Source organism: Nilaparvata lugens, chromosome 10 (genome assembly GCF_014356525.2).
Source record: "Nilaparvata lugens isolate BPH chromosome 10, ASM1435652v1, whole genome shotgun sequence".
In the NCBI taxonomy this organism is placed as follows: Eukaryota; Metazoa; Arthropoda; class Insecta; order Hemiptera; family Delphacidae; genus Nilaparvata; species Nilaparvata lugens.
In genome coordinates, this window is record NC_052513.1 from 37,591,579 (window position 1) to 37,609,391 (window position 17,813).

Sequence of the window (17,813 nt, forward strand, 5' to 3'; positions counted from 1 at the left end):
TACTGTGGAAACCAATAAATTCTCATGATCTACATATTTTATTGTTTCAAATTGGTCGAATAACTTGTGAGCTCCTACGATTCAATCCCATACATTACTCACATTGAATTACTACACATTTAATTCATACTTTTAAATCAATACTTGATCTACAATTTATATGAGATCACAATGCAGATGAGAAATGATTATTCTATTGAGATTCATTAAATAAATCAGTAAATCCTGATGTTCCATCTTCTTTCAAATCATCTACGCTCTCCCTCCCTTTTTAAATCTCATATGAAATTAATACAACATTAATAACAAGTTAAGGCTCTGAAAAACAAACTTACACATCCCACACTATGCTCAGAATGTCTTTTAATCAATTATAATTTTAAATTACAACACAGTCAATTAATTTAATAGCTTGTACTCATCCCACTGTATTTCAATCAGTTTTTCCATCAAGCCATAAAAATTAATTAATTACCGACTTAATGGATTGGAACACTTGTTTGATTGCTTGTGGACCACCTACTGCTTGTTCCAGTGTATAACTAAGAATAAATCATGAACAGCCTAGTAGAAAAAGAAGATCAGGTCACACCTGTTATTAATGTGATTCATCTATCAGAGTCTATTATCTATTCTTGAAGAAACACAATTTGATTTTTCTACGTCCCCATTCAATAGATTTGTACACAGGACGAAAATAAAACTGTGTTCTTCCAAAATTATGGAGAAATTCCACAATATCAATCCTTATTCCTGTAATAAGGAGTAAGATTTCTTATTAATCCTTATTCCAATATCAATCCTGTAATATTGAAAAAGATTTATTATGCTTATGCGCAATCACTTTTCCAATATGGAATTGAGATATGGGGGGCTGCTTATGATATCGATATGAACAAATTATTCACATTACAGAAACACCTTATCAGAGCTGCATTATGCAGGCCAAGATTGTATCCTAGTAGACTTCTTTTTCAAGAATTCCAGGTGCTTACAGTGAGGCAAACATATAAATGCTAAAAGAATCATATTATTCATTAATAAGAATAGTTATACATTCAACTTGAGGAATAATCAATATTATTTGCGTCCCTCCAATCGATTACAATTTGATATTGACTTTACCAGCTTAAGTGTATGTAGACGTCAGTTTGAATATCAGTGTTACTTGTTTATATATAAATTCCCAACTGAATTCAGTATTAATAGAATTACAAAATCCATAATGAATCTCATACTGGATTGGACTAAGATAAATGTTAATTTTAAATTATCCACATATCTAATTATCTAAATTATCTGTGTATATCCATTATGTAGTGTTTCATTCTTGTGTTATAAATTTAAAAAATATTATTTGTCATTGCTTCCTTGAATTGGTCTTTTTGAGTTTGTCATTTGCTTGTGATTTTGTTACTTTGTCTTATCGTTGTATGTATTGGAATGTGACCTGGTTTCCATAATTTTATTTATTCTAGTGGTATGAATAAGCTCTTTTTCTTTCTATTGACATGTTTGCTGCACCTAGTTGTTCGAACTCACTGCCGGCGCACAAGTTTTCTTTGCCGGTAGTGCCATTTTGTAAGTTAGAATATTTATTTTATCAATCTGTATTATTTATGGCAAATAAATGAATTTGAATTATTCAACAAATTTTATCATCCATTCATTTATGTGATCCAATTCAATAGAATTATAATCACATAATATAACTTTTTTATAACTCCCGTATTGAATATTTTCTCTGGACCTATCTTTCTTTGAAGGTCACCAGATTTCTACGCACAGATATGACCATCAGCATTTATCAAGCATTTAGGCTGAGCCCACCTTGTGTGGAACTGTCTATCCCTAAGTTGAGAGCTTAGTCACATATGGGACGTTTGACATTTTCCTCTAAACCTAAGGAGTTTTTGAGATTTAAGGAGCGTTTGACATTTTTCACCAAACCTAAGGAGTTTTTGAGATTATAGGAGCGTTTGACATTTTTCACCAAACCTGAGGAGTTTTTGAGATTTAAGGAGCGTTTGACATTTTTCACCAAACCTGAGGAGTTTTTGAGATTTAAGGAGCGTTTGACATTTTTCACCAAACCTAAGGAGTTTTTGAGATTTAAGGAGCGTTTGACATTTTTCACGAAACCTAAGGAGTTTTTAGATTTAAGGAGCGCTTGACATTTTTCACCAAACTTAATATTTTTGGGCCAAAGTATGGAATTTAATGTTTGTGTTGCCTGCCTGGCCTGCCCAATTGTACTCTCTTTTGGCCAATTAATGCCCAATTAATTGGCATTTTTGGCAATTGAGCACAAATTGGCCCAATTATCTCTCTTTTGGAATTGTTCTCTGATGATAGACTGTCGATCCCCTACTTTATTTATTCATCGACTCACCTACCTCATCACAATTTATTTCTGTATATCATTGCCCCTCTATCAATAAATTGAACACTGTATTCACAGATGTTGCAGAATTTCTCCACGACGAGATAAAAACACAGTAGGTGTCTTTTTAGTGGTAGGGTAATGAAATGAAAGTGGAGAAGAAAAATTAAATGGGAAATTTCCCTTTTCCCTTTTCCTTTTTATTTCATCCCTTTTTGATAAATTTTTGTTTTTGCCTCTTTTTATTAACTCTGTATCAAATTCTGATGTATATTTCTTATTTTATTTTTGCATTTTGTATTGGTTTTCTTTCATTTTTTACTTAAAATCTTTGAAGTGTAATATTTATTTTGTCTAAGTTTATTTATCTTTTGTAACTCGGTTTTTTTGTAACTGGGCACCCGCCGAAAAACCTTTGGGTTTGGCAGGATCCTCAATTGTTTGTATTGTGAATAAAAATTTTGATTTGATTTGAAATGAGTAGTAAAATGAGGGTAGATAAATGAAAATTTTCCATTTTCGTAAAACCCAGGTTTTCCAGTAGAGCAGACAACATTTTGTGTTTAAAACACAATTATCGAGAAATTATTTGACTATGTATTAGTGTTTTCATTATAAATCACTACATCTCATTATAACATTGTGTTATAAGACAACATAATATGTTTTAGCTCCTGTATTGTTTCACGAAACTCATAAATATTATATAAAACAACAAGGAAATCAGACAACACGTGTTCTCCCATATTACTCAACAGAGATTGACGAAACCCAGGGTTTCTAGTAGAACAGACAACATGAATTGTGATTGAAACACAATTATATATAGTCGAATATCGATAAATTATTTGACTATATCTTAGATAAATCACCACATCTCACTGAACATTGTGTTGATAAGACAACAAAATAAGTTTTAGTTCCTGTATTGTGTTAGAAACCTCATAAATCTCATATAAAACAACCAGGAAATCAGACAACACCTGTTATCCCATATTACTCAACAGAGCTGGACGATACGCATCACATTTTAGAGTCACAATAAAATACCAAAGTTGATACTAGTGTAGAATCACTCAAAACTGGCAGCATCTCTCATAAACTACATCAATGCCTCACATCTAAACAATGCTGACAAATTAAAGTGCATCTCGACCTGTGACGATGTAGGTCGTTACAGTGATACTCTATTCAATTTCATTTTAATCTGTCAGCATTGGTTGAATGGGGAAGCATTGAGCAAATCTATGAGGAATGCTGACAGTATGAAGTGGATCTCAATAAGAGACACTTGAATAAGTGGGCTGTCAGTAACTCTCGTTGATTAAAACCAATGTTTCCCATCTAACTAACACTGACAGGTTGAAGTGGATCTCAGGATAGGACACTTGTACACTAGTCTGTTAGTAAATCTCGTTGATTAAAACCAATGTTTCACATCTAACTAACACTGAAAGTTTGAAGTGAATCACATGCACAATAGTCTGTCATGGTCTGTCAGCAATACTTGTTGATTAACATTGAAGCTTTCCATTTAACTAACTCTGACAGATTTAAGTGAACCACATGTACACTCGTCTGTCAGTGATTCTAGTTGATTAAGATTAGTTCTTCCCATTTGACCAATACTGAAAGTTTTAAGTGAACAGTGGTTTTGGGATGTGGGATTTGTTGGGAGGCGCCTAGAGTGGGAGTAGGACAGTGAGTGGGTTAGGAATGACTTCTAGCCAGGGCGACCTTAAAAGGTCCTCATGCCGATCCCACCTTACAAAATCAACTAATATATGCGTAGATATCAGAAAAAATGAATGAATTGTGTAGTGTTATGTTTGTTTTTGATTTCTTATACCTGTACTAGAGCTCTGTTTACAAATAAAGGTTGAAGAATAGATAAAACTTAGGTTGAAACCTCAATAGAGGTTTACTATTTGCTGTACTACACCTCTGTTTTCCGATTATGATTGTTTTGAACACATAGTTTTGTAACGAGGATCGATAATAGAGGTTTTCCTTTTTTTTGTGTAGTTGAGAAGTTGATATTGTGGTGATTCATAATAAATAAAAAGACTGAGAAATTGTATAAATTGTCAATTGTTTTTGACAATTTCTCAGTCTTTTTATCTCATTTTGAAATTAGAGGTCATTTATTCATCATTCATTTTCCAAGCCTTCTAGAACAACTGAATAACTTTTGACTTTATAAAAAACTAGCCGTCAGGCTCGCTTCGCAGGCCATATCCGTCTAGCCAGGGGGCTCCGCCCTCTGGACCCAGGCCTGGATCGTCCAAGAATGAGATCAGCAAGCTCGCTTCGCTCGCCTGCATTTTTCATTTGAGCATTTTTTCATATGTTGGGACGATCCAGTCGGGGGTCCAGACTAAACTTCTGGCTAAACGGATATGGCGAACGAAGCGAGCTTGACGGCTAGTAATATAATATTCCCAGGAATAGCTCCGATTAATGAAGCAGTGCCCAATCAATTTTTCCGCGATAAATTCATTTCAATCTTCAACTTGGTGCCAACCTAACAAAGTCAACTCAACTTGATGCCAACCTGACTAAATTATCAATTTAGTTGCCAGTTAACAACTGTTTCGAAGAGGTACTCTCTCTAGATTATAGTTCTATATTAACATATGGTATGGACATTTTTGAATTATAAATTAAGAGAATAAGAAGAACATACATGCTAAAAGACGAACTTCAAACCCTTAAAAACCACCCTTAGATTAAAATATTGCCAAAAGATTTCTTAGTGCGCCTATAAAGGGCCAACTGAACATACCTACCAAATTTGAACGTTTTTGGTCCGGTAGATTTTTAGTTCTGCGAGTGAGTGAGTGAGTGAGTCAGTCAGTCAGTCAGTCAGTCAGTCAGTCAGTGAGTGCCATTTCGCATTTATATAATATAGACAATGCTCTTTAGTAACGGAAATAGAGGTCAGATAATCATTTTCCAAACTTTTTGGAACAGCTGAATAGCTTTTGGTTTATGAAATATTTTCTCCAGTCCATACTCCTAGCACTTCACACCACTTTACTACATTTTTCAATCTCGTAACACCAGAAAATATGTTAGTATTTCAATTCCTATTTGCACAAAAACCTGCAAATTCTAATAATGATTAAATGGTACAAGAACCAATCAGAGAAGGCGTTGTTGAAAAGAAGGCTTCTCTGATTGGTTCTCACTCTATATAATGACGGTTGAAATTATTTATGATTAGCTATATTCTGCGAATAAGAAACAATGTAACAATATATATTAAAAACATACTGTTTCTATATATTTCTAATTTAACAGGCTTTTGTGCAACCGAGTCGATATGGTACAACATTATTGTTGACTCCTAAACCATTTGTTATTCAGTTGTTTAATGTTCACATCGTGAACCTTGATTCATATAGAAACCATATTCATTCTAAATATTCATTGTTTAGAATTTTGAGAACTAAATATTCATTGAACCTACCTTGATTACAAGCTAGAATTGATGATGCAATCTACTAAAATAAAGTACTCTATCTATAACTTGTAGCTGGAAGAATGGGAAACTTCAATCTAGAGACATATAGCTTCCCAACTTTTAATATTTCAATCAACATTTGGCGCGAATGAAAATTAGGGCTATGTTGAGAGCATAGAATAAAACAATCTTAAGTTTATATAAGTTTTCTCTGGATTTATTTATTCATGAATTATGATTTATCAGGATGAGAGGGAAAGAGATCCAGTGACCAGATTACTATCTTCCATCTGTCCATCCATTCCTGATAAAATAAAGTTTTCTGATGTTAAACAAAACATGAGTCCAGTTTACCATCTCTCAGTGCACTGATCTCATGAGGCTATTATCTATATTATAATAATTACTTGAAAACATTCGAAAAGCCTACATGATAAATGATGTAATAATATTTGCAAATATCGAAACAATAGTTGTTGAATCTAACAATCTCCGATAGAATAAGGATTTACTCACATTCATATTTATTCTGTCCATCCATTCCTGATATAATAAAGTTTTCTGATGATAAACAAAACATGAGTCCAGTTTACCATCTCTCATTGCACTGCTCTCATGAGGCTGTTATCTATATTATAATAATCACTCGAAAACATTCGAAAAACCTACATGATAAATGATGTAATAATATTTGCAAATATCGAAAGAATAGTTGTTGAATCTAACAATCTCCGATAAAATAAGAATTTACTCACATTCATATTCATTTTATCTATCAATTCCTGATATCATAACGTTTTTTATAATTTTTTATAAGCAAAACATGCTTCCTGGAATATAAGAAGCAGATCTTATCTCATAATCCACACGAATTTGAATATAAAGTAGATTGCGAATTCAGTATCAAAGTCTTTGCTGCTGATTTCATTGCAACGACATTTCTATATGAATACAAAATCGGTTCTCCTCCCACTGATCTAAAGATGACTCACCAAGTAACCAACTATTATTCTGTTTTGCTTTGCTTTTCTCAATTGGAAGATTCACATTTGACATTTGCACAGAGGAAGTTTCACATTTACTTTTCTAAGTGAAAATAGACTATGTGGAGTGAACAACTACAAGACTTAACCTATTTCGGACTATGTGTAACCTTATCTAAATTTGGGAGAGGAATAGCACATGGTTACCTTATTTTTCCCTCCCCATCATTTTGATGATGTAGGCCTACTTAGGCTAGGCACACACCAGTTAGTCAAGACAAGACAAGACATGATCAGACACGTTTAGTCACAATACTTCACATAGTTGCTTATGAAGACATGTCTAATTGCAATTACTAATCAGAGTGTGTTGCGTCATAAGCATCTATGTGAAGTATTGTATTGTCTTGACTTAATGGTGTGTGCCTAGCCTTATTGTATCAATCAATAAAGAATAAGGCCCGTATGTAGATACTCGGTTTTAACGGAGAAATGTCAGCTGTTCGTTCAAACCCCGTATGAAACACATTATGGTAAATGCAACCATATCTACAAGTAAACGTGGTTTAGCGTTAAACATAGTGTCAGCGTATGACCCTTAGAGCCTGTATGGACGCTCAAAGTTATATGTAATCAGATCAAGATAATCGTACTATGAAATGTGTATACCGTACTATAGAATAAACAATCTGGAATAGAAGTATTCTCTGACCGTATTCAGTTCTGATTACTTGTGTTTCTCAACGCTCAAGAATCAATTCAGGGACACAAAATTCAAACCACAATCTCCCAATCTCCTTCCTTCCCTATCACCATTTTCAAAAGGAATCTAGTTCCAGAAAGAATAATAACCTTGAATAGCAAGTTTGAAATTTAATATTTCTCATATTAGGTATTGCTAAATGTTTGGAATCATTTAAATGTTTTTGGCTAAAATGAATTTGATTTATAGTAGTTTATCATCCCTTATGATAAGTATAAAGGTGTTAAGTCAGTTTTCATTATTTTCCAGGAGAGCAAAAAAAAAGTTCAAAAATTCTGTGTATGAAATTTATGAAAGTACTAACCGTCAGGCTCGCTTCGCTCGCCATATCCGTCTAGCCAAGGGGCTCCGCCCCCTGGACCCCCGACTGGATCGTCCAGGAATGAGATCAGCAGGCTCGCTTCGCTCGCCTGCATTTTTCATTTGAGCATTTTTATCATATGTTAGAACAATCCAGTCGGGGGTCCAGACTAAACGTCTGGCTAAACGGATATGGCGAGCGAAGCGAGCCTGACGGCTAGTAATATAATATTCCCAGGATTGAAGTAGCAGTGCCCAATCAATTTTTCCGCGATAAATGCATTTAAATCTTCAACTTGGTGCCAACCTAACAAAGTCAACTCAACTTAATGCCAACCTGACAAAATTATTAATTTAGTTGCCAGTTAACAACTGTTTCGAAGAGGTACTCTATCTAGATTATAGTTCTATAGTAACATATGATATTGAAATTTCAATTATAATTAAGAGATTGGGAGAAGAAGAATATACATGCTAAAAGACGAACTTTAAACCCTTAAAAACAACCCTTAGAGTTAAAATATTGCCAAAAGATTTCTTAGTGCGCCTCTAAAGGGCCAACTGAACATACCTACCAAATTTGAATGTTTTTGGTCCGGTAGATTTTTAGTTATGCGAGTGAGTGAGTGAGTGAGTGAGTGAGTGAGTCAGTGCCATTTCGCTTTTATATATATAGATTAGAACGCTAATCGTTACTCTACATATTTCAACACATGTTTACTGTGCCCAATAATGGTTTCTCACATATTGACATTTTTTATACTGGTGTAAACAAAAATGTGTACTACTTAAACCCTTTGTATCAAAGTATTATATGACTTAACCCTTTTTGATCTTGATTTGAGTGACTTGTATCATTTATATTAATACCTTTTTCTTTTCTTGATAGTTATAAGTTGACTCGTATCATTTTCACCAATACCTATTAGATTTAATTCCACCTTTTAAAGGTTATGAGTTGATTTCTATAATTTATATCACACATTAATGAATTTTTTCTGAGGTGTGTCAATTTTACCATAAATCTTAAACAATACTACCAGAGAAAACTCTGCTATTATTAATTCTGTGATACTACATAGACTTGAATTCTTATTACCAAAAAAGAGCAAATTTTTCTGAATAAGAACATGTGGAAAAGCCAAAATCGACATTTTATAACTTAAACCCTTTTTACTTATCAGTACAGATATATTGTAGGCTATGTTAATATACTTGATTCAACTGGTGTTGATGTTATATTTATCCTTTACACGATGTGATCGATTTAAGGCTTGAACTCACAAAAATCTGTGGCAGTGGTCAAAACGGTCTTAGGTATCTCTATATTTTAGTTTATCTATATGCATATTACCCTTCGGAGCCTGAAGATCGCTCACTAAGGCCCCAATTTGTTCTCCTTGATAATTTATGTTAATAAATATGTGTAATCCTATGTTAATTTATGCGTACTCGACATAGTATGTTTCTTGAACTGAAATTCGATTTTATTTTTGTCATAGGATCGCTTCAGACCACAGCAGCTCTCATCAGAATGGGTACAGGTCTACGAGCACACTGGGTCGCCTCAGCAAGTCCACCTCTCGGCTTGCCTCGTCAGCAGATAGAGGGACGGTGAACGCGCGTGCGGGAGGCATTCACACACTACCACGCAAACTGCACAACGGGGTTTCGGTAATTATTATAAATTAATTCATACTTCTCTTCGTTTCTTTAGGAGATAATAATACACTGCTAACTTCTATATCAATAATTATTCATTCTCGAAATGCAAATTTTTAGATGTGATGCTGAACTATTTTTCATTTTATTATTGTAATAATTGTTATTCAATTGATGAAAAATGAGATTGATAGCTGATGATTCATTGTAATAAATGAAGAACTCTTATCCCACCATCCCTTCACAATCTCTATTTCCCAATAATTTTGAAAAACATTCACTTTATGGAGTTCAGCATCAGGCGTGAAATGCAATCTATTCGATTTCACAAAGACAAGGAGTATAATATTCTCGAAATTCACTGTGAAAAACACGTTGTGAGTCTGAAGACTGGAGAAAAGAATGTAGTTTCTATGATCACGTGCCGGTATCAGCCAATGAGAGCACGTTGTGGGCGTGGACTTGTACTGAGCACCTGATTGGTGAAAGCAACTCGTCATCCACCAATAGAATTGGAGAGGAGCGATACATTTCAAGACACGCTCCGCTGTTTGCATTAATCTTATCTATTGAGATTTGAATATGCTTGTTACTTGACCTGTGATGCTCAATCTAATTGATGCTGAATCTATTGGTGTTCAAGTCTAATTGGTGCTCAATTAGATTGATTAATCTTTTTTCATTGGTACAGATGGAAATAAATTGGAAGTTGCATTTGTTCAAATACTAATTAATGAATAATTATTATTAAACGAGAATCTCAATTAAATGCTATACTAGTAGTTCTGTGAACAGTAGTCCTCACGCAGTATTCTCATCCACAAGAACCTGATTGAAACTATAGACCTTATGGAAATACAGCAATAGACTGGCTTCTTCACACATCTGTGTAATCACTTGTCAGCTGATTTATGATGAATACTTCTGATTTTTACTGTAATATTAGCGTATGAAGGAGGCTCCTTTTTCCTTTTATATTATCCTTGAAATGCAAAATTTCCAAAAACCTTGTATATACGTCGACGCGCAATTAAAAAAGGAACATACCTGTCAAATTTCATGAAAATCTATTACCGCGTTTCGCTATAAATGCGCAACATATAAACATTTCAACATTCAAACATTTAAACAAGAGACATGCCAAACCGTCGACTTGAATCTTAGACCTCACTTCGCTCGGTCAAAAATGCTCATCGAATTTCCATCTAGCTGTTTACTCTTTTGTCAATATTTGGAATAGCAGAGGTCTTAGGGTTGATTTACAGCATTTAATTGGGATTTATCTCAATTCATTAATATCCATTGGAGTCTCTCACAACGTAAGGGTATATATAAATGTACTATAACTTGTAACTGTACTTTATTATTTATAAATTGTGAGAATAAATTGATTTGATTTTAATATGCTTGATACTTAACCTGTGATGCTCAATCATTGTTTTCTTCTAATACAGAGGATTTATCTTATCGGGAAACATCGACTATATCAATAATATGATTTTCAGTTCAATCTTGTAAGATTTTTGTGATACCAAATCAATTTTTTCTGCGTTTTCCAGTGGCAACAGCAGCAGAACTATCGTAACGAGACCAGTAGCAGCAGTAGCCGTTTGAATAGTGATAACAGATCGGGCAGTCTCATCAATGTATCCATTGTCAACAAGCCAAAGCCCGCTACAACCACCACCACATTCACCAGGTAAAAAGTTGTTGTTGAACTCCATTCATGACATCATAATGTCCATCATTGACACAGGTCCGAAGTAATTGAATAAAGCAGGTTTCTTGAAACTTTAGTGCCGTTTGCTCAGTGCCAGTTTGAACTAAATTTCATCTTAATCTGGATTAAATCTATATCAAGTATTATTTGTTATCATGTGATTAATATTGAGTTTAAGCCAACAGCTGATTGAATTCAGTTCAAGGTTTTTCTGTGCAAACGGCCCTTGGAGATTCATAATATTGTGGCTCTTGAGGATTCCAGAAACAGTAGTTACAGAATTTTGTCAAGAGAGAAAATATGTAAGATCAGAGACATTTCACAAAGTTATAAGTTTCCATAATCACAACATTTCAACACATCGATCATCGAAGTCTCAATCAGAGTTTGAATACCTTATCAGCATCAGAATACAACACACATTGGAACACATCAATGGGAGGGTTCGAATACCAGCTGTTAAAAATCTCTCCTTGTTGTTTTGGGACCATTTTGGAAGATTACATCTCTTGTTTGCAACTTTGAGCTATTTATTCTTTGAACACGAAGTAGCTTGAAGCTTTAGTAAATATAACACATCTTCTGAGGTTTGTCCCATATGACCATATTGTCATATGACAATATGTTCACAATATAATTAATATGTACACAGTTAAATTTCTCTTGGATCTTAGTTTTTTAGCAATCCATGTTTTAATCATTACATTCTTAGCGGCTATGGAGTATTGAATGAAAAAGACTAAGAAATTGTCAAAAACCACAGATTTATTGATACTTAGAAAGACCGGTTTCGGTTTGAAGTACTATGAAGTACTTGGTGAATACATTACTAGACCTTGTAGTGGATGTAGAGAGTGGATAAGAAGAGGACATGGGTTCTCTCTCTCCCTTCCGGAAAGAGACACTCGTAGGTGTGGAGAGAGTTTTGATTAAGTTTTCCTCGGGAGAGTCGAAACATTTTTTGGCATTCAGACCTCAACTTGTAGTAACATGAATTTAGCGCACGACTCTCTAACCCGACGCTCGGCCTCATGGACGGTGATCACCCAACGAGAAGTGACCGTAGAGGTGCCAAGTGTACAACCGTGACCAGACGTATCATAATTAAAAGAACTCTGTAATTTGCTTTTTAAAAAGTGTTTATTCCTTTTTCCAACATTCGGTAACCCGAACACGTCACTCGGAGACGCGGCCCATGTTGGGCCTATTACAACCTACGAGGAGACTTTATTGTTCAGTAATAAAATAATTTGAGTTGAAACTTGAAGTTTATCAGATGGATAAACATCTGACACAATGAAATATGCTATTCTATTATTCCTTAGTAGCCTGGACCTCAACCAAATTATCTAATTTGATGATTTTTCTTTATTTTTCAGCACCCTAGGCCCAGCCAAACCAGCTCGTACCTACCGCTCATCACTACTGCGCAGCAAAAGTTTCAGTGCACAAGCCAACGACAACAACGGCCTCATCAGCATGAGCCCCAGCGGAGGTGGGGGAGGGGTTAGCAGCACCATTCACCACTCCTCCAACCCACAACTCAACCGATTGCTGACGTCATCATCTCGTGACGTCACCGATTCTTCCCTCAAAAGTCCTGGAATTATTAACAGCATCTCGCGACAGGGTAGCGATCTAAATCGCAGTGGCGATTTTAGTCGTAGCGGTGACGCCAGTCGCGAAGCGAGTCGCAACCTGCTTGTGCGGCATCTGATCGACCGTGTACCACAGCTCTACGACGCACTACACGGCAACTCCGCAAATGGGAGTACGACACAGTTTGGCAACACTGTGAACGGATCGACAACGAAGTTTGGCAACACTGTAAACGGAACAACAAAGTTTGGACAAACCACAAACGAGAGTATCACCACGTTTGGAAACGGGACAACAACAAAGTTTGGCAACGGAACTACAACGAAATTCGGCAACACTGTGAACGGGACGACAAAGTTTGGCAACAGTGGGAATGAGAGTATAACGACATTCGGCGGCAACAGCGCAAATGGAACTACAACAAAGTTTGGCAACAACGCAAATGGAAGCACTACACATTTCACTAATGGATCGACACAACTGGGAAACGGTCAGTCCTCAGTTTGGACATCTAGCACGACCACAACGGTTGAGAACCGGCGATATCAGGCGCCTCTAGATCGCAGAGGTTCTCTGTCGTCGTCTGGTGGGGTTGTCATTGAGGTTAGGAGTGGGGATTAAGGACATGTTAGATTGAAAATTAATCATAGTTCTAACAACCGGTTATATAGCTGGATATAATTATGTAGCCATATTTTTAACAAACCTCAGATAAACAGCTGAACTCCCAGAGCTTATATGGCCTGAATGACTGTACTTCCAATCAATTGGGACGAGGTGGAAGTAGAAGTAGATATTTGAAACGTCACAGAGTTTGATTAAACGTCACAGTCAGAATAAGTTGAGTCTGAAGATGGCCAACACAGGTCGAAACGTAATCTCTGCCGAAAAGTACCGTAAGAGTTTCCAATAATTCAAAAGTGTTTTTTAATTCAAACTCCCGTGTTTCGGATGGACACGTTAAGCCGTCGGTCCCGGCTGCCTAAAAAGCAGTCGTTAGGTCATGTCAGAGGCCCTGAAATTGATCAGTTGCGACCTGAAAACTCTGACACCAGACCTGAGCCAGCCAGGTCACTCGATATTATTATTATTAAGTTTGATAATATGTTAAACGGTTCTTCAATACAGTATAACCTGGATAGATTGCTGTATTTTTATGGTCTGTTCAACTATAGGGTTTTGAGTGAAGCTTCTTATTCTCTGTAAAGTAAATTCGTAAGCTTTTGTTGGTGGGGAGTCCCTTGCAAGAAGGTCTCACCCTCACCGCCTGAATATATATAATTTAAGCCGTCAATGGGCCTTACGACTGTATGTAAAGTGACATAGCAACATAAATGAAATGAAAATGAAATGAAAATACTCTTTATTAGGCGGAGTTAGGACTAGAAAGTCCTTTCTACCACTCAACCTTACAGGCAAATAGTAATACATTACAATAAGAAATAATACAAGAACTATAACAATATGAAACTGAGAATAGGCCTAATGCATAAAATTGTAAATAAAAATCAACCATTTTTGTCTGGTGCAAAAGTAAATTAAGTAAATCATTAAATGTACCTCATTTATATAATGGGTCTCACGTATTTTCAAAAAACATCTTTCTCTCTTACGACTTGATTTGGGAATGAATATGGCATAATATTTAGTCACGTCTCAGCTCGTTCAATTTCATAAGTGTGATAGGCTATTCCAAGGATATTTAACAATTTCATTCACTTCTTCTTTATCCTCGCCACTTCCCGTTATGCGGGGTCGGCTTTACCAATCCTGAGGCGCCATTCCTCCCGATTATAGGCATCGTTTGTAGAAAGATCCAAATTTAAACAAATATTTGATAATAAAAAGTCATTTACTATTATTATTCTAAATTGTTTGATACTATATTATGGATATTTAATAATTTGAACAATGTAAATATGCAATACTTTCGATTATTGAATCCAAGTCAGAATGACTTCATCAGAACATATTTCGATAGTAATGGATCTTTCGATCAATACTTGAGGAAAATGCATTAAGTTATTAATTCTGTAGTTGCTATTGGCTGAAGGACACTGGAGTAGAAAATTTGAGTCCATTCCATACCCGAAGTAAAAACATTCCCGAAGTTTTCATGTGAAATATTGAAATTATATGAGATTAATCATTTCCTATTGAACATCCAAGTTTGATAATCTAGAGGAAAATATTGAGGAAAATGCATGAAGTTATTGATTCTGTAGTTGCTATTGGCTGAAGGACATTGGAGTAGAAAATTTGAGTCCATTCCATACCCGAAGTAAAATCATTCCCGAAGTTTTCATGTGAAATATTGAAATTATATGAGATTAATCATTTCCTATTGGACATCCAAGTTTGATAATCTAGAGGAAAATATTGAGGAAAATGCATGAAGTTATTGATTCTGTAGTTGCTATTGGCTGATGGACATTAGAGTAAAAACATTTTTAGTCCATTCCATACCATTGTAAAATCATTCCCGAAGTTTTCATGTGAAATATTGAAATTATATGAGATTAATTATTTCCTATTGAACATCCAAGTTTGATAATCTAGTTGTATTAATTTGTAATTTTCGTTTTGCCATACTAGAGAACTAATAATATTGTATCTAACTTATATCTCGACTTGACAATTATTTAGAATTATTCTTTCCTAACATTATAAAAATACAATTTTCTGTATTATGAAACTTTTTTGTAAGATATCTGGACTGATTTTTTGTCATTGAAGAATGGAAATACATGAAAGTGAAGGATCTACATTGATTATGACCCTATCAGTCCTGTATTATGATGGGAATGATAACAATTATTATTCTCCAGTTTGTATATTATTATATAAGTTGATTATTATTATATACGGTACGCAATTTATTCTTTCATTCTAGGTACGAATAAATCTTAACCGATTATGAAGTTCAATAATATAATTATACATTCCAAATTAATCCTAACTTAAAAATATATGAGATAACGGTTTAAAATGAGAGTCAATCATTAAAAGCTACTCTAGTTCATGCTCAAATTTTGTGAATGTTTTTGAAAAATAACATGCTTTATTATAATTTTATTTTCTGTATTTAATATTTATTTATCAAATTCACTGTAGAATTTTATCACTCTCGTAACTTTTGTAACTCTAAATATAAGAAAATATTGTGAATGATTTGAAACGTATTTTCAAAGCATATATATTTTTCATAATAGAATGACTACCAGAAAAAAATTGTGAATTATTTACTGGTCAATAATATTTATATATTATCTATTGTTAATAACTATGTGTATCTGTATTTGTTAAATATAAATGAATTTGACAATTTAGTCCTATTATGAAATGACAATTAATATAACTATAAAAATATAATATTTTTAATCAAACGCATTGTATCTTCCATATACCTGTTTTACGAAATCCTCTTATCTAGTCCTTAACTATTAATATTGATTTATGAAACAAATTAGAGTAATAATATTAAATATTTTTTGAAAGATCTTCACGTTTGAAGATCTATAATATGTAGCCTATGACTTACTATGACTATGGTTCAGTTCAGAAGAGAACGTCCTTAGTAAATTCCATCTACAATATTTCATCCTTTACATGGAAGTTTGTATAAGAAATAAAACCTGCAATATGAATAGTTGATTATATATACGATTAATAAGACTAAATCAACTGCCAATTCCATAGCAAAGCGTCAGCTTTAAACTTTTTTTATAATATTCCATTGCCATTGAAACAACTTTTAAATCATACCATCCTATAGAGAATTTTGTTCTCAACAAAACATGTTCCCAATAAAACTGCGATTTATTGATCTGTTCGAAAGTTATTCACAAAAAACTGAACAGAGTACATTATTTCTCTTATTTCAAGATACTGGACATCTGTACCATTCACCTTCTTCTAGCGAGTCAGAGAAGCTCTTGAGTTGAAAAGACAACGCTCCTGCCATCTAACGGCAGAAGCTGTAACTATGTGTAAACTTGCCTGACCCGGCTTCAGTTTTCTTCAAATATTGGCGTTATTATCAATTTTATCGACAAATAAAACATGCGAAAGTTGTAGAAAAAAGGATGATTCACAATTTTTTTTTGGATAACATTTTTATGTATATGCTGAAATAAAGCGACAATTTGAGATAAACTGCAAAAGATTTCTACAATGGAAGCAATACCTTATTTTTGATTAGATACCATTTATTTCCAGATATTTCCAGTTGAAGAAAACTGACTATTAGTTTAAAGCACTGAATGATCCTTTCCTTTGAGAACATAAAATTGTAACATGAATAATTAGTAAGTTCAATAAGTTTTTTTTTAAATGATAATATTAATATTGTTGTCAATTATTGTCTTCTCTTGTCAACTCGTAAATACCTGGACCCTGGAATTTTGGAACTTATTCATGGAATCAATAAAGCCTTGATATTTCAGCTACATAGCTTAAACGATTCTATTCACTGGTTTTCATTGTCATATTTCACCATTATACGAGAATAACTTATCACTACTCTTAACTTTTGATTCCATCTTAAAAAGTCTTATTGAACTATTCATTTCTTAAATAAATTCATTCATGATTGATGCAGTTACATAAAAAAATACCATTACACATTCAAGCATTGAGGTTTCAAATAGAATAGAAATTTTACCAAATTTAGGAAAGGGAAGAAATGTGATGAGATGAAAGCACCACATACAGAACAATTTGCAATACGATATAAAATATACCAGTGGATGAAAGAATAAACGAACTAACAAAGGAACAAAGTAGTGATGAGGAAGAAACAAAAGAGGAGAAAGTGTGAGATAGGAAGAGACAGAGAAAGAGAGAGAAAAAAAGGAAGGAAGAAAGAAAAAGAAAGAGAGAGAGAGAGAGAATTGAGAAGAAGAATGAGCAAAGGTTAAGAGAAGTGATAAGTTATA

The 17,813-nt window shown here is 34.1% G+C and overlaps 1 protein-coding gene across 1 annotated transcript in view; it reads left to right on the top strand.

Moving 5' to 3' along the window:
- The window catches only part of LOC111057171 (serine/arginine repetitive matrix protein 2), a 64,749-nt gene extending 48,899 nt beyond the window's left edge, over positions 1 to 15,850 (top strand). The window contains exons 13-15 of the mRNA XM_039436013.1: positions 9,398 to 9,569; positions 11,117 to 11,256; positions 12,657 to 15,850. Of these exons, the coding sequence (XP_039291947.1) occupies positions 9,398 to 9,569; positions 11,117 to 11,256; positions 12,657 to 13,497 (1,153 nt within the window). The 3' untranslated portion in view covers positions 13,498 to 15,850. The remainder of the gene's footprint in view (positions 1 to 9,397; positions 9,570 to 11,116; positions 11,257 to 12,656) is intronic.
- The last annotated feature ends 1,963 nt before the right edge of the window (positions 15,851 to 17,813 follow it).